A 21,626-nucleotide genomic window follows, 5' to 3' on the forward strand; every position below is an offset into this window, starting at 1 on the left:
TGCCTGAAGGACGGGATCGAATGCTGCAGAGATTTCCTGTCTCTCTCCCAGACGCCAGGCACTGCTGTCCCCCAGCGAAAGAATAAGACCATCCTCTTAGTTGGGAAAGCTGCCAGACAAATGTAGGGAATACATTTACAGCTAAATTACCGATAAGAACTGTCTCTACTCGAAGATAGCACTAACCGGTGTTGGCACAAAGTGGGGTGGAAATCTTACAGCAGATATGAATGATTCAGGGAAATCACCCTCATATTTAAAAACCTGCACTTGTTCATCAGACTCTGTGCTGTATATAAGTTTTCACAAACCCCACCCAGAGGAGGAGGATGGCTCTTATGTTTTCTTTTAAATTTATTTTTATTTTATGCTTATGGGTATTTTGTGTGCATGTATGTGTACCACGTGCATGCAGTGCCCCAAAAATGCCAGAAGAGGGCACCAATTCCCCTGGAACTGGAATTCCAGATGGTTGTGAGCTGCCACATGGGTGCTGGGACCCCAGGTCCTCTGCAAGAACAGCCAGTGCTGTCAATCGCTGAGCCGTCTCTCCAGGTTCCATTTCCCCTTTTAAAAGCTGGGATGAAACCCAGGGCTTCGTGGGTGAGTTAGGTAGGTGCCGTCTACTGAGCTGTATTCCTGGCCTTGAAGTAAGTTTTATTAGCCACTTAAAGTTAGTTACCTTGATCAATGAATGTTCTATTTTTCTACATGCAAATTATATTTTCTAATATTGATAATTTTAATAATTATTTTTTTTTTAAAAAGGATGAACATGTGAAGTTTTCAATTTAAAGATGTCTTCTTAAAGACACCTCTCTCATGCTGACAAAACTGCTTTCTTCTATCTTTGACATTCAAAGCAGAAAGAAAAGCCCTGGAAAATTTCCACATGCACTGTTACTTCGCAGCCAGCAGGGGGCACTACCTTGCAGTTCGTGAACTGACCATTAATGGGACAGTTCTATTTCCCGGGACCATGTTTTTTTGTTTTTTTTGTTTTTTTTTTTTTTAATGAGGCTGAGCTGTTGGTATCTCCTTGGTAATTACTGCAGAACAAGCATGCATAGACATGTGAGCATTTCCCAACAGCAACTCAGCATTTCTCAGATACACAACAAATGTGTAGAGCTACAAAATGTAATTCACAGGATCCAGGCGGCTACTGCTAGTATGGGCTCCCCCAATCCCCGACCTACCAGCTCCTCCCTGTGATGATAGGGAAGAAACTCAGGTCCTTGCACGGGCTAGGCAAGCACTTTAGCACCGAGATTCATTGCCAGTCCTGCAAGGACTGAAACAAAATTACAAACTGTCAATGATTAAGTTCTTTCAAACGACTAGACATGGGTGGTGACCGTTGTAAGTGAAAGACCAGCCCATCTTTAAGATGTTTTTCAGCTCTGATTTTACTGGTCATAGCTCTCCTTCTTTTAGCCAGTTAACAAGTATTTATTGAGCAGCTGCCAGCAAATAGTTGGACCAGGAGCTGCCGTGGGCGTCGGGATGATGGACTGTTGGTTATTTCTGCCTTAAGAAACCAGTGAACTGGTAGCAAGACAGGCAGTAAGCAGTAAGTGAGTGGAATGGGCAAAGGAAAGGAGAGAGGTTACAGCAGGGGCAGCATCACTGAAGCAGGGTGTGCCCCAGAGGCCTGGAGGACAGGGGTCCGCTGTGCAGAAAGCAGTAGAGTCTGAGAGAAAAGCCTGTGGCAGCTATGAGCCTGGCTATGGAAGGAAGCGGGGCTGGGTGACTGCAGCCTTCCTTCTGTGGCAGGGTGAGGGGTGGGGGTAATAAGATGGAAGCACTTCCTGAGAGAAAGTAGAGCTTAGCACTCTCTGACGCTCTGCGGCTTTGAACAGAGAAGTTTCATGTTCTGACTTGTTCCTCCCTTTGTTTTGGGAAAGGATCGCTCTGTGTAGCTCAAACTGGCCCGGAACTCTCTGTGTCTTCCTGCTCCGTTCTCTCTCCTGCTGGGGTTACAGGCATGTACCACCACAACCAGCTTCGTCCTGTCTTTAAAGTGTCATTCTGGCTGCTAAGTGGAGAAAAGGCATGCTATGCTGCAGGTGAGGTGGAAAGGAAGAGGCTGGCAAGAAGCTATTTCGGAGGACCTGGGTTCGATTCCCAACATCCATGTGTTGGCTTACAGCCATCTGCAACCCCAGTTTCAGGGGTATCTGGCGCCCTCTTCTGGCTTTCTACAGGCACTGCACACACATAGTGCTTCTATATCCGTGCAAGCAAAAACACCCATACAAATAAAATAAAACAGTGGGAAATGGGGGTCACTTCTACCATGAGAACACCCGCAGAGCTGGGGGAAGTGGAGGACTCCCAGTCAGGTTTGAGGAGGAGAGATAGAAATGACTCGTCTAGCAAGATGGAACAGATGCAAGTGGGTGTGGCATGCAAATAAGGCTCAGGGTTCAGTGTTAAGTCACAGCAGCTGTCAAGGTCCCCCAGTCACATTCACAAGAAGATGCTGAGGTGGCAGAGACTGGAGAGTCTGTTTGGAGAGAGTGGCCAGAACTGGAGATATAAGTTGGGAATGGTCCTTATTTGGACGATATGTAGCTACATGTGTCTGGGTGAGACCACAGGTTTGAATTTAAGCACAGAGGGCTGTGATCCTAGAACTGAGCTCCAGAATGGACATTAGAGTCCAGGGAAGAGAAAAGTAGCCACCATGCAAGCCCAAGGGAAGGCCCATGAATGCATCAGTGGGCGGAGCTGTGTAGAAGGATAATCTGTGGCTGTATAAGTGGGTGCAGGTATGGGTGATATTTTTTGTCTCTGGTAGTTTCATTTTTAGATGCAGGCATGTCTAAGCCACTGCCTTTTGGCTGTATGCAAGCTGAGGACAGCTATGAATATGATCTACTTAAAACGTTGTAAGATTTCCCTGGCTCTGTGGTTCAATTGTGTGGCTCTTGAGTGTAAATTTTGATGGTGACAAGGTCAAGTTGAAAATTAGAGGGTTAGAGGCTCCTGTTTCTGGGAAAATCAGAAATGGAAGAATCAGAAAGGAAAGAGCCCCAGGGACTAGACAGCTCCAGGAGCTACCACAAGCACACGGAGGGTGGTGGTCATAAGTGGCCAGGCAGTGTTGTTATGATGAATAATGATTAAAAAGAGACATGTTTTTATGTGTATGTGTTTGCATGCATGCATGTCTGTGTACTGAGCTCTGGTGCCCTCAGGGGCCAGAAAGAGGGCTCGGAATCCCCTGGAAGTGGACTTACAGACGGTTGTGAGTTGCCACGCGGTTGGTGGGACGCAAACCCTGGTTCTCTAAGAGTAGCCAGTGCTCTAACCACTGAGGCTTCTTTCCAGCCACTGCACGAAAGGTTTTAGACAACTCTGGAGAATCATGGTTATTAAGAATAAACAATCTGAAATCCCCCCTTACTGCTTACATAACTTTCCATTGGTGAACAGCATATTTGAAATAAATATGAACATCCACCATCTATATAACTGTATCGATCATCTACCAATCAATTTGTATTTATCTCCCATTTATGATCCATCCATCCATCTATCTATCTATCTATCTATCTATTTATCTATCTATCACCTACCATCTCTGTGTCTATATCTATCACCTATCAATCACTATATATCTATCTAGTTACCTATTTATCTATCATATACCTGTCATTTTAGTAACTGTCTCTCCTACTAATTGGAGAAGTGGGAAATTTCTGGGGGAGCCTGAGACATACAAGAAATAAGCTCTAAGCTCTGACATTGCACTCTCAAAATCAAGAGTTGCTGATCTTTGCAGCTTTCAGACCCAATCTCTGGTCTTTAGTGAGTAGTAGTTTTGGCTTCTGCATGAGGTTGAGCCTCTTTCCTGGTAATGGGGAGATGGCTTCCAGCCTCTCCTGTGTGGTGTGTGGAGCCCCAGGCACCACTAGATGAGTGACTGGCTGTAAATGAGCTAACAGAGACCTCCCTGCCTGACCTGGACCACTCTGAGGCATCTGTTCCATCGAGGCATTGACTTCTCACAGGAAGTCTGGGACCCTGCATTCTTCTCTGTGCACTGCCTGGTGGCATCTAGCGAAAAGCTACAATTCAGTCTGGGCTCTTTTCTTTCTTTGCAGGGTTGGGGAGCTGAGTATCATCGCCAAGATGTCACAAGCACCCCCTGCTGGATTGAGATTCATCTTCATGGACCACTGCAGTGGTTGGACAAGGTGCTAACTCAGATGGGCTCCCCACATAACCCTATTTCTTCAGTGTCTTAAGTCATGTCGTCAGCTACCTTTCCACAGAGTAGATGCAGGCAGGGGCTTCCATCATTGCAACTCGCAGCTAATACAGGGTTCTGGATGCAGATGTAAATATGTATGATGCCCATGAGTCATATTTTTATCACCATTTGTTTTGTACTCCCTACTTAAGGGGGTTAATGCTGTGTGGTTGAAGAAGCATGTTTTCCAGGCTAGTGCTCTGATTAGAGGCCAAGTCTTTTCTGAGAGGGAAACAGGATATGAAGGTGCTGGCAGAACCCAAGGCCACTGAGTCAGCTCGTCCCTCTACAGAAGGTGGTGCCCCATGCAGAAGACACAAAGCTGCTCACATAGAAAAATAATAGGAGCAAAATCAGTCAACCCCACAGAGCTGTAACAGACCTCACTTGCAATGTGAATGGCAAGAAAAAACAAACAAACAAACAAACAAAACAAGCTTGTCCAGTGATCTGTGAGATAAGCCACAGAAACTTTTATCTCTGAAGTTGAAATATGCATAGCCGGGTACTGTACTGATGTCAGGTACATTTAACCAGATCTAAACTGTGATCAGAAAGGGAGGAAACTGTGAAGCTTAGAGTCAGGTTGCCTTAACCTACCACTGTTAAAACAAGCAAGCAAGCAAGCAAGCAAGCAAGCAAGCAAGCAAGCAAGCAAGCAAGCAAGCAAAACCAAGGCTCATATGGGAAAATGGCCTGAGACCAGCCATGATCCTAAGAGCAGGGTTAGCCCAGAATTCAGGCCTAGGAGCACAGGGGGCTCCTGCTTCCACTCTGGAAGTCAGCTTCCAGCCTTCCATTTCCTCCTGTCTGACCTTGCAGATGGCTGTCTGCCCTGGGTACACTGCAAACCCTGTGCAGAGATGGAGCTGTAGACTGGGAGGTTGGGTGGGAAGTCCCATGGCTACCTGCAGTTTCCTGCATGCCCCTACTGAAGCCTATGAGGCAGGGCCTCCTTTGCCTCATTTTGCCTCCTGCTGACAAATATCAGTTAGTTACAGATGATTCAAGCAACAGCAAAGCCCTGGGGGAAGCTAGAGGCATCACTGGATCATATCTATGCGTTTCTCAACCTGGCACCTGTGTTAAGTTATGAGCTGGTTACATCTGTGCAGCCTCTTCTAAAGCTACATTTTTTTTTTTTTGAGGAAATAATGGTAGTGAATAATAAAGCATCTTGAAAAACACTTTATGTATATATACATACATGCACATATCAGCACGCATGTATTACAGCTTGCTACTTCCTCCGTTGATGATAAAGGGAAATACCCTCCAGACTTCAAGGTACATGACACCCATTAATCACCCCATTGCTTCTACGTTTACTTCAGGCCCTTTAGAAGCACATTATTTAGGATGGCATTTACAGTTTCAAGGATAGAGCTTCCATAATCCGAGTTGCCTTCGTTTAATCCAGTCTTCCTAGCATCAATGTACATTTTTTTGTTTCCCATTTAATTGTATTTAAGGTAGGACTCACAATGCCTACTCTATCTATAAAACCTATCATTCATATATATCAGAAGACACTCATTTCGTCTCAAACTACCACTCAGAGTGCATAAAAAACCCAAGCATGTTGATTCTTTAAGTGTGCCGTGTGCATTTGTGTGTCCTGGGTACAGTGTCAGGTGCTGTGGACTCCAATGCACACTAGAGGCAGTCGCCGCCGCCATCATGCTGGACATCTAACCGTAAGCCGTTCACACGGACATCGGGTCTCAGAACTTTGAAAACCCACACATGTGAATTTTCTTGGGCTTGAAAGATAATATAATCGAGTTCTTAACAATTACTATATTGGAATTTTACATTGCCTCAGAACGATGAGGTAATTTATCTTTGCATAACTACATTCATTCCTAGCCACCTCACCTCCTGGAATACCTATTTTTCTGATATTTCTCCTGGCTTCTTCCTTGGAAAAGCCATGTATATGGCAGATCTTCTCTGAGTACCCATCCAAGGAGCAAAGCATTTGTCCAGATTTCTAATGACTCTTGATCTCCTCACAAGTGGCCAACAATCTTTGGCAATGTGTGGCTTTAAGGACTATTCAGAACTAGGAGCTTCCAAGTGTGGTGGTGCCTGCCTTTAATCTCAGCAGTAGGGAAACAGAGGCAGGTGGATCCCTGTGAATTCAGGCCTGACCTGGTCTATAGAAGGTGTTACAGGACAGTCAGGGCTCTACATTGAGACCCTGTCTCAAAAGAAAGAAAGTAAAACAAAACAGAAGTAGAAGCTTAAAAACAAAACTAAAAAACCAAATAAACTACTTGGATTTCCTTGCAGTGTTAAGAAATCAGACAAAATATTGAGAAAGGAATTATGACATAGGTTCATATGTATATTATCAGAGAATTTAGCATTGAAGAGATGGATGTCCTATGCTCATATAACATAGTCACATTTTAATGATTTTTCTCCCCCTTGGCTGCTAAGAGATCTAAAAATATTGTAATATAATCCTTGACTTAGACTCCCCTGACCACATGGCAATCATTCCATGAAACTGACAAGCAAAACTCTGCTGCATGTGTTGTTTCACAAGATAAAGGGGAAAGTGGGCAGCAGGCCTTTACACACTGCAAGTGTGCCTCCAGTTACCCCAGGCAGGGTCACGCAATGGAGAACTGTATCAGTTTGGCCTGCCCACAGGATCCAGAATGTTTATCACTGTGTACAAGTCAGCATTTGTGAGTCTTAACAAAAGTGAGACATGATCAGTTTGTTTCAGCTAAATGATAACAGCTGCTTCCGAACTAAGAAGACAGCACCTTTTTAACATACACACTTTGGTGTTGTGTTGTACAGCCAGCACAAGTGGCAAACTCTCTGGCGTTTAGAATATTCTTTTCGTTGTGTTCTAAGGATGGAGTTATGACAACAGTATGAAGAGTAGCAAAAGCATTTTATAAACATTGCTTGCTGGACTTCAAGCTCCTGCTTAACTCTGAATATGTTCCAGATATTTCATGTATGTATTTAATTCAGATATAGCATGCATTCCACATTGTCTTACCTGCTAGGAGTCAAGAGCCGAACCGTGCAAGGCTAGGTAACCCTCACATATGTTCACATAAGTTCATATGAATATAAAACTGACTGCCAAGAGTAGTCTTTGATACCCAGCAGCCTAGCCTTCTGTCCTGGAATGCCATACACCTGCATCTGGCAGTCTGTGATAGACCCTTTGGCTTATTTTTCTTTCAAACGCTAGGAAATACTTCTATGTGTATGATCTGTGGTTCCTTAAGATGCTTAGCCATCAACTGTTCTGCTTAGAGAATGGAATTTTCAAGAATTCTTCATGCTGTAAAAACTTTGGTGGCACTATAAAAAGAAGACACCTTGGAATATTGTAACTTTAGTGATACTTTGCAGAACTTTTAGAGGTGTTTAGCTGCTACTCCCCAGCTTAGCGTCAGGACACACAACTCAAAGCCTTTGTATGGTGAAGCTATTGTATTAAAAATGAATTGAATACACATTGTCATTTGAGCATCCTACCTGAGCAACTTAACAACCATGTCCACCAAGGAACGTGTGTTTATTAAGATGACCAGCATGTGATGCTTAAAACACCTCGATATATAAGGACACTTTCACTAAAAATCATTTATTTTTCATATGCCATGAAATATGTTTAACTGATTAAAATGTTTTCTAAGAGAAGCTTGTGAAATTGCAAATGACTGTGAAGTGTTTACAAGCTGCTGTGTTTCCTCGGCCCCAAGTTGCCCCACTGATCCTAAGGCTTCGGGTTGACTGGGGTTCGGAAAGCCTCAGAGAGGGGCAGAGTCTACATAACGTACAATCAGTGTTCTGCTCTAGGATACTGGGGGATGCATTTTAACCTGAGTAATCCATCCTTGTACAGCTGTAAGTATTTTAGGTTGTGTAGTGGCTTGGTATAAGCTAGTATTCTACCAGAAGACAAACCAGAACATCGTGTCCAGCATGCTGTGTATGTAACCTGATGAGCTGAGACTTACCACTTTGCTGCTGTTAAAAAAATGTACCATCAATGTAGTTACAAAAACTACAAGTCTTCAGACTAATTTCAATTAGTCTCCCTGTACCAATGTTAAGGTGCTGGCTGCTAATTCTGGAGGCGCTAGAGGAAAATGCATTTTCCTTTTCTAGATCATTGGGGGCTGGGTTATTTCCCTTCCTGCCCCTCTATAACCACATCCACTTCGTGCAGGGTAGGAGCTTACTATGTATTGCCTTCACTGTCTTCTCTGATCGAGTTTTAAAACTTGCCATCCAGTGAAAATGACTTTACTAAGTGTACCAGTTACTCACTGTACCAGAAATACTGACTCGAGCGCCCCAGCTCTGCTGACTCGAGCGCCCCAGCTCTGCTGACTCGAGCGCCCCAGCTCTGCTGACTCGAGAGCCCCAGCTCTATGTCCTTCAATGCTAAGCCTTTAGTAGCTATTTTCCAATTGACAGATCTACAGGGTGGTTTTGCACATCTAAGCAAGGCTTAGCTGGGCTAGGCTGGCATCAAACTTATCTGGGATGGCTAGTTTATATCAGTCTCACTGACATGTGTCAGGCTACCAGATGGTACAAGAGAGAGACCATGTACCTTTGATTTACTAAGATTTATTGAGGAACTGAAAGCTTTGCCACCTGGACCCAGGTTCACAAAATAATGACTCTGAGACTTAATTATGAATGCTTAGGCCATAAGCTTGGGCTTGTTCCCTGACTAGCTTATACCATTTATTCTAAATCCTGCCATGTGTGGTTGGCTACCTCTCCTTAGTTTCATGTGACCATCTTCCTCAGAGTTGGGGTGTGGGGAATCTCCCACTCTGGACTCTATCCCAGAATCCTCTCTCCCTCCTGGAACTTCCACTTTCCCAATTCCTGACTAAGCTAACAGGCCAACAGCATTTTATTGACAGACAGATGATGCTTCCGCGCAGTGCACAGGAGATTATCCCGACATTATTGTGCAGGCTAGGCTGGGCTTATTACTATGGTAACTGGTTTGTCTTAAGGCTGGCACACCATTATTTCTTCTGCTCTATACTGGCCAAAACAAGTCCCATGTCAGTGAATCCTGAATTAAGAGATGGGTAAATAAAAATCTCATGATGGAAGAAGCTACAGTTGCCTATCAAAAGCCATCAATATAGAATAGGAAATATATAGAATAGGAAAGTGGACAAACTACAATCCATCTAAAGCAAAAACCCAGCAGGCTTTAAGGGGACAGGCATTTCCAGTGTGACAGGCAATAATTAAGTTGTACTGAAAACGATCCCAATTCCTATCTAACTTCATGAATGGGTATCTCTACTTCATTCTTAATACCCTAGAGAAAGACTCTCAGCCCCTTGGTGATCTCCTTTAGGACTTAACAAGTATTTAAGCTATCTCCAGGTCCTTAAACACAAACCTAATCCCCTTTCACTTTTCTCTGTTCACGACACACGTTCCTACGTTCTGTCTGAAGCAGTCTAGGCTGGGCTATTCTGCTACAAAAGTTCCAACACTTTGATACTGCAACATGACACTGTCACTACAAATGTATTGGGAAAACTTATAGTCACGCTGGGACACGTGTGGCTCAGGGGCTGCAGAGTGGAAAGGCATGCAGGCCCAGAGACAACAAGGCTCCCAGTACTGTACGTACAGTATCAAACAGTGAGTAAATTCCTCCATAGCCAGGGTGGAGCAACTAAAGAAATAAGTACGACAGACAACTCAGAAGTTCAACAGCTGGCCTTTATTGAATAATTTTGGCAAAAGGGTCTTTTTCAGATACACAAGTATAGAATAAAAATGAAGAAAATCATTCTTTTCCTTACATCTGTTCATTGTGGTGGTGAGGGTAGGAGTGGGCTGAGCGCTTGCACATGCTAGGCAGCGCAGTAAGGCCTGCATCCATAGCCCTGGGAGTTCTTATCAGAGCTAGAAGTTTAACATCGTAGATATCTCAGGGTTTAGGAATCAACCAACTGACACATTTCGCCTTGACTCACTTATTAACTTCCTCCTGGATATACTCTCTTGACATCTGGTTCTGTATCTTATGATATTTTTGCCTCTTTAAAGTTTTCCTAGGAAAAAGTACAAAAATAAAAGTATCCAGATAATGCATCATTCCTTTAACAGTAGCTAGGAATAAGTGCTCAATTTTGAAAAGCACTGACAATAAGTGAGTGTTAATCTACCTTCAGGATCTCCTTTATGAAGAACATTAAGAATGACTATAAGAAAACCAACTCTGTCCTGGCCTTGCTGGGCTGAGTATATCTGAATTGTTCACAATTCGACCTGCTTAAAAGGAGAGTGACTCCCCAACCACAGAGGCACCAACTTTAATGGACCCTCTCTCTCTAGTCACTGAAGACCTCAGTGACCACTTCCCTCACGGTATAGACATGCTTAGCTTTCAGAGCTCCACTTGAACTATACAGAAAGGTTACTACGAGCACCTGACCTTGTGCTGGCCTGGGTTATCAATGCACCTGAGGTGCATTAACGGCAAAGTAACATTTAGCTGGTGGAATACCACAGACGCTGCAGAGCGCTAAGATTCCTGGCCCCTCTCACTACAGCCTAGCTAGTACAAGGCCATTGTGATAACCCCAAACATACCAGTCCTTTACAGTGCTGCTTGATGAGGATCACAGCACTAGGTGATTTGATATTACTATTACTTTTATGACTTCCACAGAAAGTAACTGCCTCATTAACTTCAGTAAGGATAACTGAAGAAAAACATTAAAAACTATAAAGGTGATTTTTTTCAAACTCATAGTGATATGAAACAATTAAATGCAAAAAATTAATACTTATTTATCCTCAAATACACACGCATATTTACAGGAAAGTAGCTTTTCTATTTCTCTCTCTCTTTCTCTTTTTTGAGAAAGGAACTTGCTATGTAGCCCAGGCTGGCTTTGAACTTGGGATCCTCTTGGCTCAGTTTTCCAAGTTCAGGGATTCCACATGTATACCATCAATGCCTGATTATCAGGGCATCGTCTTAGTCTAAAAGCACACTCATCCATTACAGCATGGTAAAGCACAGCAAACTTCCTAAGCCCTCATACCGACGCTCCAGGGAACTGCTGCTGTCTTTGCTCCAAAACCTGTTGATTTAGTAGCTGCTGCTGTTTCTGCAAAAACTGGACAACTTCCGGACTTCTTAGTAACGACTTAAAGAGAAAAGAGGAAAAAGGGTTATTAATAGAATTATCCATTTTTTGTTTCACACGGTAGCCAAGATGGCTTTGAACTCAAAGCAATGCTGCTAGCCCGAGTCTTTCAAGTGTTGACATGTTTTTATAACAAAGTGTCAACCATGCAGACCAGTCTTTTATATCTGATGTACTTATTTTTCCTATGTCATGCAGCAGTTTACAGTTAGACTGTCTTTGTCTAATTCTATATTGTCAAGTTTAAAATTTTTTCTTTGTAATTCTTTTAATATTGTAAAACCTCATTGTAGAAGTTTGAGATAAAATCTAAATTCATTTTCAAAAATATTTCTAATAGTCTACCAAAAACTTACATAGAAAGTATATCATGAGTTAGTCTCTCCCTCCTTCAAATTACTATCCAAATATTTCAATATCTTATCAAATAATCGTCCCTTTCCTGATTGACATCTGGTAATTTCTATCAGTTGTGTGTCAGACACCCTTATTAAATATTAGTAATTATATCTCAATGTCTTTACAGTACTATTCCATATACTTAGAGTATGTTTTAAAAAACTCATCTTGCTTAGTCAAAGGTCAGTCAGTGAAGAAAACAGAGCTAGCCAGGCGGTGGTGGCGCACGCCTTTAATCCCAGCATTTGGGAGGCAGAGGCAGGCGGATTTCTGAGTTCAAGGCCAACCTGGTCTACAGAGTGAGTTCCAGGACAGCCAGGGCTACACAGAGAAACCCTGTCTCAAAAAACAACCAAAAAAAAAAAAAAAAAAAAGAAAAGAAAAGAAAACAGCTAAAGGTGTTCCTCCCACTGCAGTCCTGGAAGGGGGATGTCCCTGTGTCCAGTGAAAAGGCACTATGCAGTTCTGATGGCCAGTCAACTACTTCTAACGTCTTACAAAGGAAAAACAGTTGATTGAAAAAAAGCAGTTTTCACTAACAGATCTGACGAGCACTTACCAGTCTTTTCTGATTTAACACTTGCTCTAAAAGAGTAGGTCTTGCAGGGCGATCCCCAAAGGATCCTGTTCTCTGTTTGACAATGCAGAGTATGTTGTCTGTGCTTTCCTGGGATCAATGACAGAACATTTAATACAGTATTGTAATCCACAACAGCAGGTATTTCAGTGAAATGAACATCTCTTTGATCTTTCTCCTTTCTGTTCAGTTTCCGAGGAACTTTAGAAAAGGCTCTAGGTAGTCACAGGTGCTGGTAATTAGTTCCAAGTAAAACTCCCCTCTCTACAGGCTCTCCCATCTTTCCCCATCCTACAGGCTCTCCCATCTCTCCCCCTCCCTACAGGCTCTCCCATCTCTCCCCTCCCTACAGGCTCTCCCATCTCTCCCCTCCCTACAGGCTCTCCCATCTCTCCCCCTCCCTACAGGCTCTCCCATCGAGGACCACCAGTCTCTTGTAAGGTCTCAAACTGAAGCTACTGGGCACAGGGGAAGTTAGTTACCTATGAGCTGTTTTCAATATTACAAAAGAATGCCAGGTGACACTGAAATCTCCTCATATGGAACAATCTTAGTCCAAACAGTCTGTCTGCTTTTGGACAAAATAAATTAACTCAGAGCCTAATGAAGTACTGGATTCATACCCGATTCACATCCACAAGAAGAGAGCAACAGTAAAATCCTGCTTAGGGAAGCAAACAGCTTTCAGCGTAACCTGGGTGGGAGGGGCCAGAGACCACAGCTTGAAGAAAGAGTTCTGCAATAGCAACCTTTCCCTCAGACACTGAAGCCCATTTCAATTCAGTAATGCTCAATCCCATATATGAAAGAATTGAAAATATTGGACTTTTTCCTCGCATAATAGAACGTTGCTGAAGTTAAGTGAAACGTTCAGCCCATAATAAAATCACACTATGACAAAATTGGGAGAGATTGAGTAAGGGCTGAATCTAGGGCCCTGCCAAGCAAAGAAAAAGCACTTGCTGCACTTAAACAAAATGCTTTACCATGAGGCCATGCCTATATAAATAATAATAATAATAATAATAATAATATAAATAATAATAATATAAATAATAATATAAATAATAATAATAATTATTATTATTGGTCTTGGCCTTTTATCTACTGGCTTCTGAGCTGTCTATTAAAATATCCCCTTCCCATCTTTATCATGAGATGTTAGCAAACTTTCATTATAAAAAGGTTTCCATACATACATGTTTTAGGTCTCAAAATCTTAAAAACTATAAAGGAGGATTCTAATATCACAAAAGCAAAGACAATGTCTTCTAGCTCTCCCCAGTTACCCTTATTTATACGCCTGTTTCTTTACGTACACAAGGAACACTAGAGCTGACTTGACCGCAGAGAACCCTATGTCTTCACAACTCCAGGCCTTGCGCTGGGTAGGTAGGATGATGTTAATACCACAAAAATCAAAGACGCTTATTGTAGAAATAATTTTCGGTCATCTAATGCCAAACCTCCACAAATGTTAGAAGGACCCCTTCAAAAGAAACGTCTGTGGTAAAGTCTTTCTACTTTTTTACGGATTTGTTTTTGTTTTTTTTTAAACAGCTCTAATATTTATAGGTGGACTTTGCTGGGTTTGAGCTGAAATGCACACCAATTATAATTTTCACCTAACCAAAATAAATCCGAAGAAACACTAATTGGGCATTATTTTAAGGCCAAAAGATGAGGAAGCTAAGACTTAAGCGAGAGGAATAACGGACGTAAGCCCACACAGCTAGCAGCAGAATCCCAATTAGAGAGCACTGGCTTCTTCTATCTTCCATGCTTGACTTGAATCAAGCAACGCCAAAGTGCTCTGTGAGTTACTACCCCACTGCCAATCCAACTTTTCTCGGGAGCCTGGGGCGGGGGGATCTAAGAAAAAAAAAAAAAAAAAAGGTCACTAAAGTTACAGAAAACCAAGCACAGGGAGGGTATGTAAACACGCAGGATGCCACAGGGTAGAGACTGGGAAGGAGTTACTGACAAGAGGAACGGATCACCTCCAAAGAGCCAATGTCAGCTGGGGCTCTCACTGTCTGCTCACCGCGTGTGTACAAAGTGGGGTGGCACCCACCTGCCCTGGGCCCGGGGCCTGAGGCGCATACCTCCAGTTTGACGTTGCCTGTGCTAGCCGCGGAGGGGCCGCCAGAGCCCAGTGCCTGGTCGCTCTTCTTCTTCTTGTACTTGTCCTTGTACATCTTGTTGCGGTGCTTCTTGCACATCCAGGGCTTGCGCTGCTTGGCTACCTGGCTGGTGGTCTCGCGGCAGCCCTCGTAGGTGCAGGTCTTAGAGCCTCGCCTGCGCGCCGCGCCGCCACCCTCCGCATCCTCGTCCTCCAGCTCCTCCGGGCTGGCCGCACTCTCGCCGCCGCCCGCCGGGTCCGATGTGTCCAGTAGGTCGGCGTCGTCCTCCCCTGCCTCGTCCTCGGCGTCCGCCGCCGCCGCCGCCTCGCTCCCCGCCAGGCCCGGCCTCGGAGCGCTCTCCGCCGCGGCCTCGTCCTGCCGCATCACCAGCACCGTCACCGGAGGGGCCGTCCGGGGACTGGCGGTGCCCGGCCCCGAGGCATCGGACACAGCCTGCGCCTCCGTGCTGTCGCCAAAGCCCGGGTCCGCCACCGCGGCCCGTCTGCACTGGAGAAACACACTTGACAAGCAGCCCGCCCTACGCCCCGGAGCGGCGCCGCCAGCACTGCACTGCGCGTGCGCGGCACCGGTCCGCGAGCCTGCGCTTGGGAGCTCGGAGATTGGTGGGGTTGAGCAGGTACGAGACAGAACCAACTGCGCCTGCGCGGCGATCTTCTGCGAGCGATCGCTCGGCGCAGGCGGACCAAGAATCCGTCTGACTTCCAGGCTGGGAGGAGCGGCTGACAGAAGCACCGATTGCGCCTGCGCGGCTGTCGTCCGCTCGCCTGGCGCTCATCGTTTGGGAGGGCTGGAGTCGGAGGCAGTTATCCCAGAGACTTGGGTACGACCAGGGACACTTTCTGCCTGGACCCGTTCTCCCTAAAGGGTTCAAAGCACGTATTTCCTGGAACGTCTCTGGGTAAATTTCGAAGGTTCTCCTCCTGAAGAGGAGTTTCAAACAACTCGAGGAGGAAATGGTTTATTTGGCTAATGCAGCCCAGTCAAGCTCTATGAGAACATGGAGGAAGGCTTGCCCACAAGCTCACCCTCAGCTAGCTTTCCCACCTAGTGCTGACTGATGCTCCTGCTTTTTTCTGACATTCCCAGTAATGCCAGTGCTTGATATCTTACCTTTGATAATAATTGTTCCCTCTTGTCGGACGTGGAAGGGTATCCTGGTTCTTGGGTGGTGAGTGTTCGGCCACGCCTCCAGAACACAGGCTCCTGATACAGGTCTAATCTCCATTCAACCTGCACCTTTCAGTCAGGTTGACCACAGGTAGAGGGCGTGATTAACAGGTCTCCACCTCCAGAGATTAAAATATTAATGAGTTATTTAAAGGGGGCGTAGCTAATTAAGTTACTCCCCCCCTCCCCCCTCCCTATAGAAGCCAGGATCCCCTGGCTTGGGGGGGGGGGGGGGAGCGCAAACCATCTACACCCTTTCAAGAGACCATGAACAATACAAGCTTTGGAAAACTGGATTCCACGTGTCTCCTGGGCCTGCCAGGTTCTCAGCCTTTGGAACTCTGAACCTTCCTGACACAGCCACCAGCCAGCCCTAGGCGGCTGTGTGAATGTGGGACTCTCCGCTGGTGGTGTGGGAAGCCCGCCCAGGACCCCCCCCCCCGCTGGCCCTCGCGACTTTGTCCCCGCCGCCAGACCCCCCCGCCCCCCGCGAGTTTTTCCCACTGGAAATGAGATAACACTGTGGTTTGGATTTGCACTTCTTCAATATTAGGGATGTATATTACATACACCTGTTATGCGTTCCTTTGTAAACTAGGCCATTTCAATAGGATTATTAGGTATTATCTTTTTACTTATTTTTATTATATTTGTTTGAATTCTTTAAATATTCTGATGTTAACTACTCATCAGATGTAGTTTTCAAATATTTTCTCCCGTTCTAGAGATTGCCTATTCTCATGTCCTTTACTGAGCCACAGCTTTTTAGTTTGATACCCATCAGTTTGACTCTTTTTTTTTTTTTTTTCCCACTTCCTACCCCATTCCTAGGGCCTAGGGTTGCAGACATGCATGACCATGGTGGGCTTCCAAATGGGTACTGGGTCTTGGAAGGCAGCATGTTACCCATTAAGCTTTCTCTCACACTCTCCCTCTCCCTCTCCCTTTCCCTCTTCTTCTCCCCTTCTCTCCCCTTCTCCTCCTCCCCCCATTCTCTCTCTCAGGTCTCAGGGATCAAATTCATGTTATTATGCTCCCAAGGTAAACTCTTGAACAAGGAAGCCACCTCTCCATCTTATTGTCACAGATTTTTACATAACTCTGTTTTATCTATCATGCACCTACTCTATCTATCTATCTATCTATCTATCTATCTATCTATCTATCTACACTGTAGCTGTCTTCAGGCACATCAGAAGAGGGCATCAGATCCCATTACAGATGGTTGTGAGCCACCATGTGATTGCTGGGAATTGAACTCAGGACCTCTGAAAGAGCAGTCAGTCCCCTTAACCACCGAGCCATCTCTCCAGCCCAGTTTCTTATTTCTTCATAATTCAATCTTAGTAAGATACATACATTTGCCCATTTGTTATCTCCTAGTTACCAGTTTGTTGACACTTGGTTATAATATTCTATAATAATTCTTTGTAATTCTTTAATACCATTTCTAATGCTTCTTCTCTCATCTTTGAATTAGAATATTTCTTATTCTTTTAAACTCAGCTGTCAATTTTGTATAAAGCTTTATTATTATTTTTAATAGATGACTACACTGTTGCTATCTTCAGACACACCAGAAGAGGGCATCAGATCCCATTACAGATTGTGAGCCACCATGTAGTTGCTAGGATTGAACCCAAGACTTCTGGAAGAACAGCCAGTGCTCGTAATCACTGGACCATCTCTCCAGCCCCAAGCTGTTGTTTTATTTATTTATTTTTTTAAAGTTTCATTTCCAAAGTCATAAAGTTCATTTATTGTAAATGTACTTTGTAAAGAATCAGTACATTTATAGAGATACACAACCAGCCTTATAAGACCTTTTGGTTCCTTGGTTTCTTGGTTCTTTGGTTTCTTGGTTTTCATACTGGAGATCCAGTGCTAGCTTTGTGAATGCTTGGCAGGTGCTCTACCACTGCAGCTAGATTACTCACCCTGAAACACATACTGTATATATACAGTCTCTTCTGAAGCATCACCCTGAAACATATACTGTATATATACAGTCTCTTCTGAAGCATCACCCTGAAACATATACTGTATATATACAGTCTCTTCTGAAGCATCACCCTGAAACATATACTGTATATATACAGTCTCTTCTGAAGCATCACCCTGAAACATATACTGTATATATACAGTCTCTTCTGAAGCATCACCCTGAAACATATACTGTATATATACAGTCTCTTCTGAAGCAATCCCTGCTCCAATTCCCAGCCCAGGAAACCAGCATCCTACTCCCAGTCCCTGGAAAGATGCCTTTTGTGGACCTTTTAATCAGTGTAATCAGGCAGCATCCGGGAATCTGAGCTTTGGTTTTTCAGGAGAGATGAAGTTGGCATACATCGTTTCTAAGCTTTTCTCCAAAGTCTGAGTGTAGATAGACTATCCCAACCCCTCAATGGTTTGCCTTAAGGTTTTTAAAATTTGTAATTTTTAAGACAATACTGTCCTCTGGGTCTTTGAAGCTTCATCTTTGGAGTTCTCTATGTCAGGCACAGCTTACATTCTATAAACGTGTCAATCTGTGCTTTGTCATAGAGGTGCTGGCCTTGAACTTTGCAACCCAGAAAAACACAATTTAAAAGAATGATAAAATTTTGTTTAGTCTTGACAGTGTTCTTTTAAGAAGATCTTAAAACTGGGCCAGGTGCTATGTGCCTGTGATCATGGGGGTGGGGTGTGAGAAAGTTGTTAAGTTCAAGGTCCCTCTGAGCCCCATCTCAAAATGAAAAGTAATCCTTCAGAGAACAACAACAGTAAAAATACCTCAACTTACTTTTCCTCCTAAAAATCCCACAATTCCTTGATTCATACATATTTCTAGAATTTAAAAGCACTTGAAGGCTGTCTTTGCATAAGTGACAGAGAATGAGTGTATTGGGGAAAGACGTAGGTAAGAGATTGTGGGGAGATTTAGTTAGAGCTATACATACTGTGAATAGCATAATTCAATAGAAAAAAGCCACCCAAAACAGACACATGGTTTGAGAACAGAGATTTTTATGTTTTCTGCAATGTATTAATTGAAATAAATGCTCCTTGAAGTTGAGCAAGATGCCTGTTTCTTGAGTTAGTGACTTACTATTATGCTACCAAGGCCTTTAAAGTTAGTTGAAAAACTCTCTACCATGTTTGCACTTGGGGTGCTTCATGACTTTGGCAGCAGAAACACCAGAACCATTCCTGTTCGTATGTATCAGGAGATGCTGGTGGCAATGTAGCTCCTTCTGTAACAAGTGGGTGGGAGAGCTTAGCTGGAGCTCAGATCTTCTTAATTCAACTAACTAATCTTTCCTTGCCCTCAATGTTCTTTCCAAGATTAATTAACTTTTCCAGACTTAATTAACTTCTGTTGAAATGCTGGCAAGCATGCCTTACATTTGTTTAAAAGTGTAGTCTGTAAGTGTGAAATGTTCGCCATACCATCCAAATGGGGGCAGTATATTTCTGCAATAGTTTTGCTCAATCTATCCTTCTGCCAAATGCTAGCTAGATTATGCTGCAAAGCTGAAAAATCTGAAGGTCCTCGGTAAACAAGCATTTTCCTCTACAGTTCATAACATTCTTAAAGTGTTCCTCTTCAAAGTGACAGTACTAAGAGGTAGGCCAGTGTGAGATGATCAAGTAATAAGGGCAGAGTTATTGTTACTACCATATAGTCCTAAGAGTAGATATTTCAGGACCTGGGGAGATGGCTCATTTGTTAAAGGGCTTACAACACTCACCTGAGGGCCTGAGCTTATGTCTTTAGTACTCCTGTTAAAAACTGGGTTTGACATGTGTCTGTCACCTCAGTGCCCTGGGTACAGGGACAGGTAGATTCTTAGAGTTCAGTTGGCTGTCTAGCCTCGATGAATTCTGGGTTTAGTGAGAGACCTCTGGGTACACACACACACACACACACACACACACACACACACACACACACACACAGAGAGAGAGAGAGAGAGAGAGAGAGAGAGAGAGAGAGAGAGAGAGAGAGAACCACCACCATCACACAACCCCATTAGACACAGTCCTTGATCCTTCTGTCTCTGTGGATCTAGCAAGAAGGAAGGCAGCCTTTTGTGTGCTAGGGAAGAGACTTCCACTAGACAAGCTACTGGGGGCTTGATCTGAGACGTCTCAGTCTCTAGAACTGTGAAGAGCACCGTTGCCTATTCATAAATCATTTATAGGGTAGTATCCTCTTGCAGCAGACTAAACAGGCTCACAAAGCTACTTTAAAGACATTACATTTGTTGATAAAGCCATGAGATTTTCTTTTTCTATAATAAGACTGATCCCCTTCCTTTAAAATATAGACTAAACATGGCTTTTCACCTTCTCTCTTCAGCCTTAGCAGGAGGGGAGAACACAGGCTCTGACTGAGAGATGGGAAGTTGTACAAAGCGGGGTATTATACATGAGGATGCTAGCCAAAAATGTGCAGCTCGAATCTGATTAATTCTTTAGAACTCATTTCCTGTTTACAAGGACACAAGAGAGGAAAATACTGAACCACAGGATGTGGAAGCAATCGGAAAAACTCCAAATGTGGATTCTAAGAGACAGAATGGTATTAGAGTATTGTCATGAAGTTTCAAAGGTAGATTAATCTCATCTGGTTATAGAATAGCTTGTCCTTAAATTTATAAGACTGACGATTAACAGCTTGAGAGTGAGTTGTTAGGATGGCTGCATTTGACTGAATTGCTATAACTGACACTCACACATACACACACATATCAAGCAGTGATGATAAAAAAAATTTACAAGTGCTGAATTTAGGCATGTGAGGTACTCATTGATCTGTTTTTTAAAAACATTTTTTATGCATTTGAAAATATATGTATTAATAAAAGCATAAATTAAAATAATTATACTGTATTAAGGACTTTATCAATTATTCTTGAAAGATATATTTTATCATCTTTATATTTTAATGATTTGATTCTTTTTCATTGATTACACTTAAAATCATATAGGTTCATAGTGTGGATGAAATTCCTTTTTATTTATTTAGTTTTAAAGATTTATTTTTTAATTTTATGTGTATGAGTGTTGGTCAGAATGTATGTCCATACATCATATACATGCCTGGTGTCCATAGATGTCAGCAGAGGGCGCCAGATCCCCAAGACTGGAGTTATAGATGGTTGTGAGCCACCATATGGGTGTGGGAGGAATCAAACTTGGGTCCTCCAGAAGAACAGTGAACCATTTCTCCAGCCCCGTAACTTTTTTTTTTTTTTTTTAATAATAAGGTTTAAAATGATTTTTTAAAAGAAGAAACAACTGTTTGTGCTCAGCCTACTTTTTCCTTCTCATAGAGTGAAGAATTCTGGCCCAGGGAGTGGTGCCACTCACACTGAGCGGGCCTTTGTCAATCCTGAGATTCACCAGAGGAAAAACCAGTTCTACCATTTGAGCCAAACTGAAGCAAGCTTTTAATTAAATACTGACGGGAATGGGCATTGGTCAGGGCCACTCCCTGGAATTCCCAGCTGAGTGGTGATGAGGCGTGTGTTGTAGTAGATATTTAAGGATAAAGTCACACGGCCACCATATATTCCCACATGGCTTGGCTGCTATTTTCAAGAACTACAACTCCAAGTATCCCAAGGAATTACCTAGTCCTTGGGCAGGTAAGTCTTACAGGTTAACTTTTGGGAGTTACACCTTCCTGCTCAGTGAACATGATCAAGATAATACCTCTGAGGCGTATCAGGGGCTATCTTCTAGGTGATTCTAGATCTCATCAAGTTGACGTCTGAGATTAACCATCACAGCTCCACCCCTTGTCAACCTGACATTCAAATACATGAATTTAAATCACAACATTCTATCTCTTCTCAAGAGAGCGCCACATTCTTACAATATAAAATACAACCCAGCTTCAA

The 21,626-nt window shown here is 43.4% G+C and overlaps 2 protein-coding genes across 4 annotated transcripts in view; one reads left to right on the plus strand and one right to left on the minus strand.

Annotated features, from left to right (window-relative positions):
• Smad9 (SMAD family member 9) overlaps positions 1–7,621 on the plus strand; it is a 46,175-nt gene extending 38,554 nt beyond the window's left edge. For all 3 annotated transcript variants that reach the window (XM_076932383.1, XM_034499403.2, XM_076932385.1), the window contains one exon: positions 4,113–7,621. In XM_076932383.1, coding sequence (XP_076788498.1) covers positions 4,113–4,256 — 144 coding nt within the window. In that variant the 3' untranslated portion in view covers positions 4,257–7,621. The remainder of the gene's footprint in view (positions 1–4,112) is intronic.
• Positions 7,622–9,991: 2,370 nt separating this feature from the next.
• Positions 9,992–15,129, minus strand: Rfxap (regulatory factor X associated protein). The gene is made up of 3 exons (XM_034501031.2): positions 14,530–15,129; positions 12,407–12,514; positions 9,992–11,448 (listed from the first exon to the last, which is right to left on the minus strand). The coding sequence occupies exons 1-3, from the start codon at positions 14,929–14,931 to the stop codon at positions 11,338–11,340; spliced, it is 621 nt and encodes a 206-aa protein (XP_034356922.1). The 5' UTR covers positions 14,932–15,129; the 3' UTR covers positions 9,992–11,337.
• Between the last annotated feature and the right edge of the window lie 6,497 nt (positions 15,130–21,626).

The sequence above is a fragment of the Arvicanthis niloticus genome, chromosome 4, assembly GCF_011762505.2.
Source record: "Arvicanthis niloticus isolate mArvNil1 chromosome 4, mArvNil1.pat.X, whole genome shotgun sequence".
NCBI classification, from domain to species: Eukaryota; Metazoa; Chordata; class Mammalia; order Rodentia; family Muridae; genus Arvicanthis; species Arvicanthis niloticus.

Excerpts from the sequence above, each read along its gene's own strand:
- Rfxap (XM_034501031.2), bottom strand. The coding sequence starts at position 14,931 with ATGCGGCAGGACGAGGCCGCGGCGGAGAGCGCTCCGAGGCCGGGCCTG. Across the intron at positions 12,515-14,529 it reads CAGGCAACGTCAAACTGGAG|GAAAGCACAGACAACATACT; the intron begins GTATGCGCCTCA and ends CATTGATCCCAG. Across the intron at positions 11,449-12,406 it reads TGTTAAATCAGAAAAGACTG|TCGTTACTAAGAAGTCCGGA; the intron begins GTAAGTGCTCGT and ends TTTCTCTTTAAG.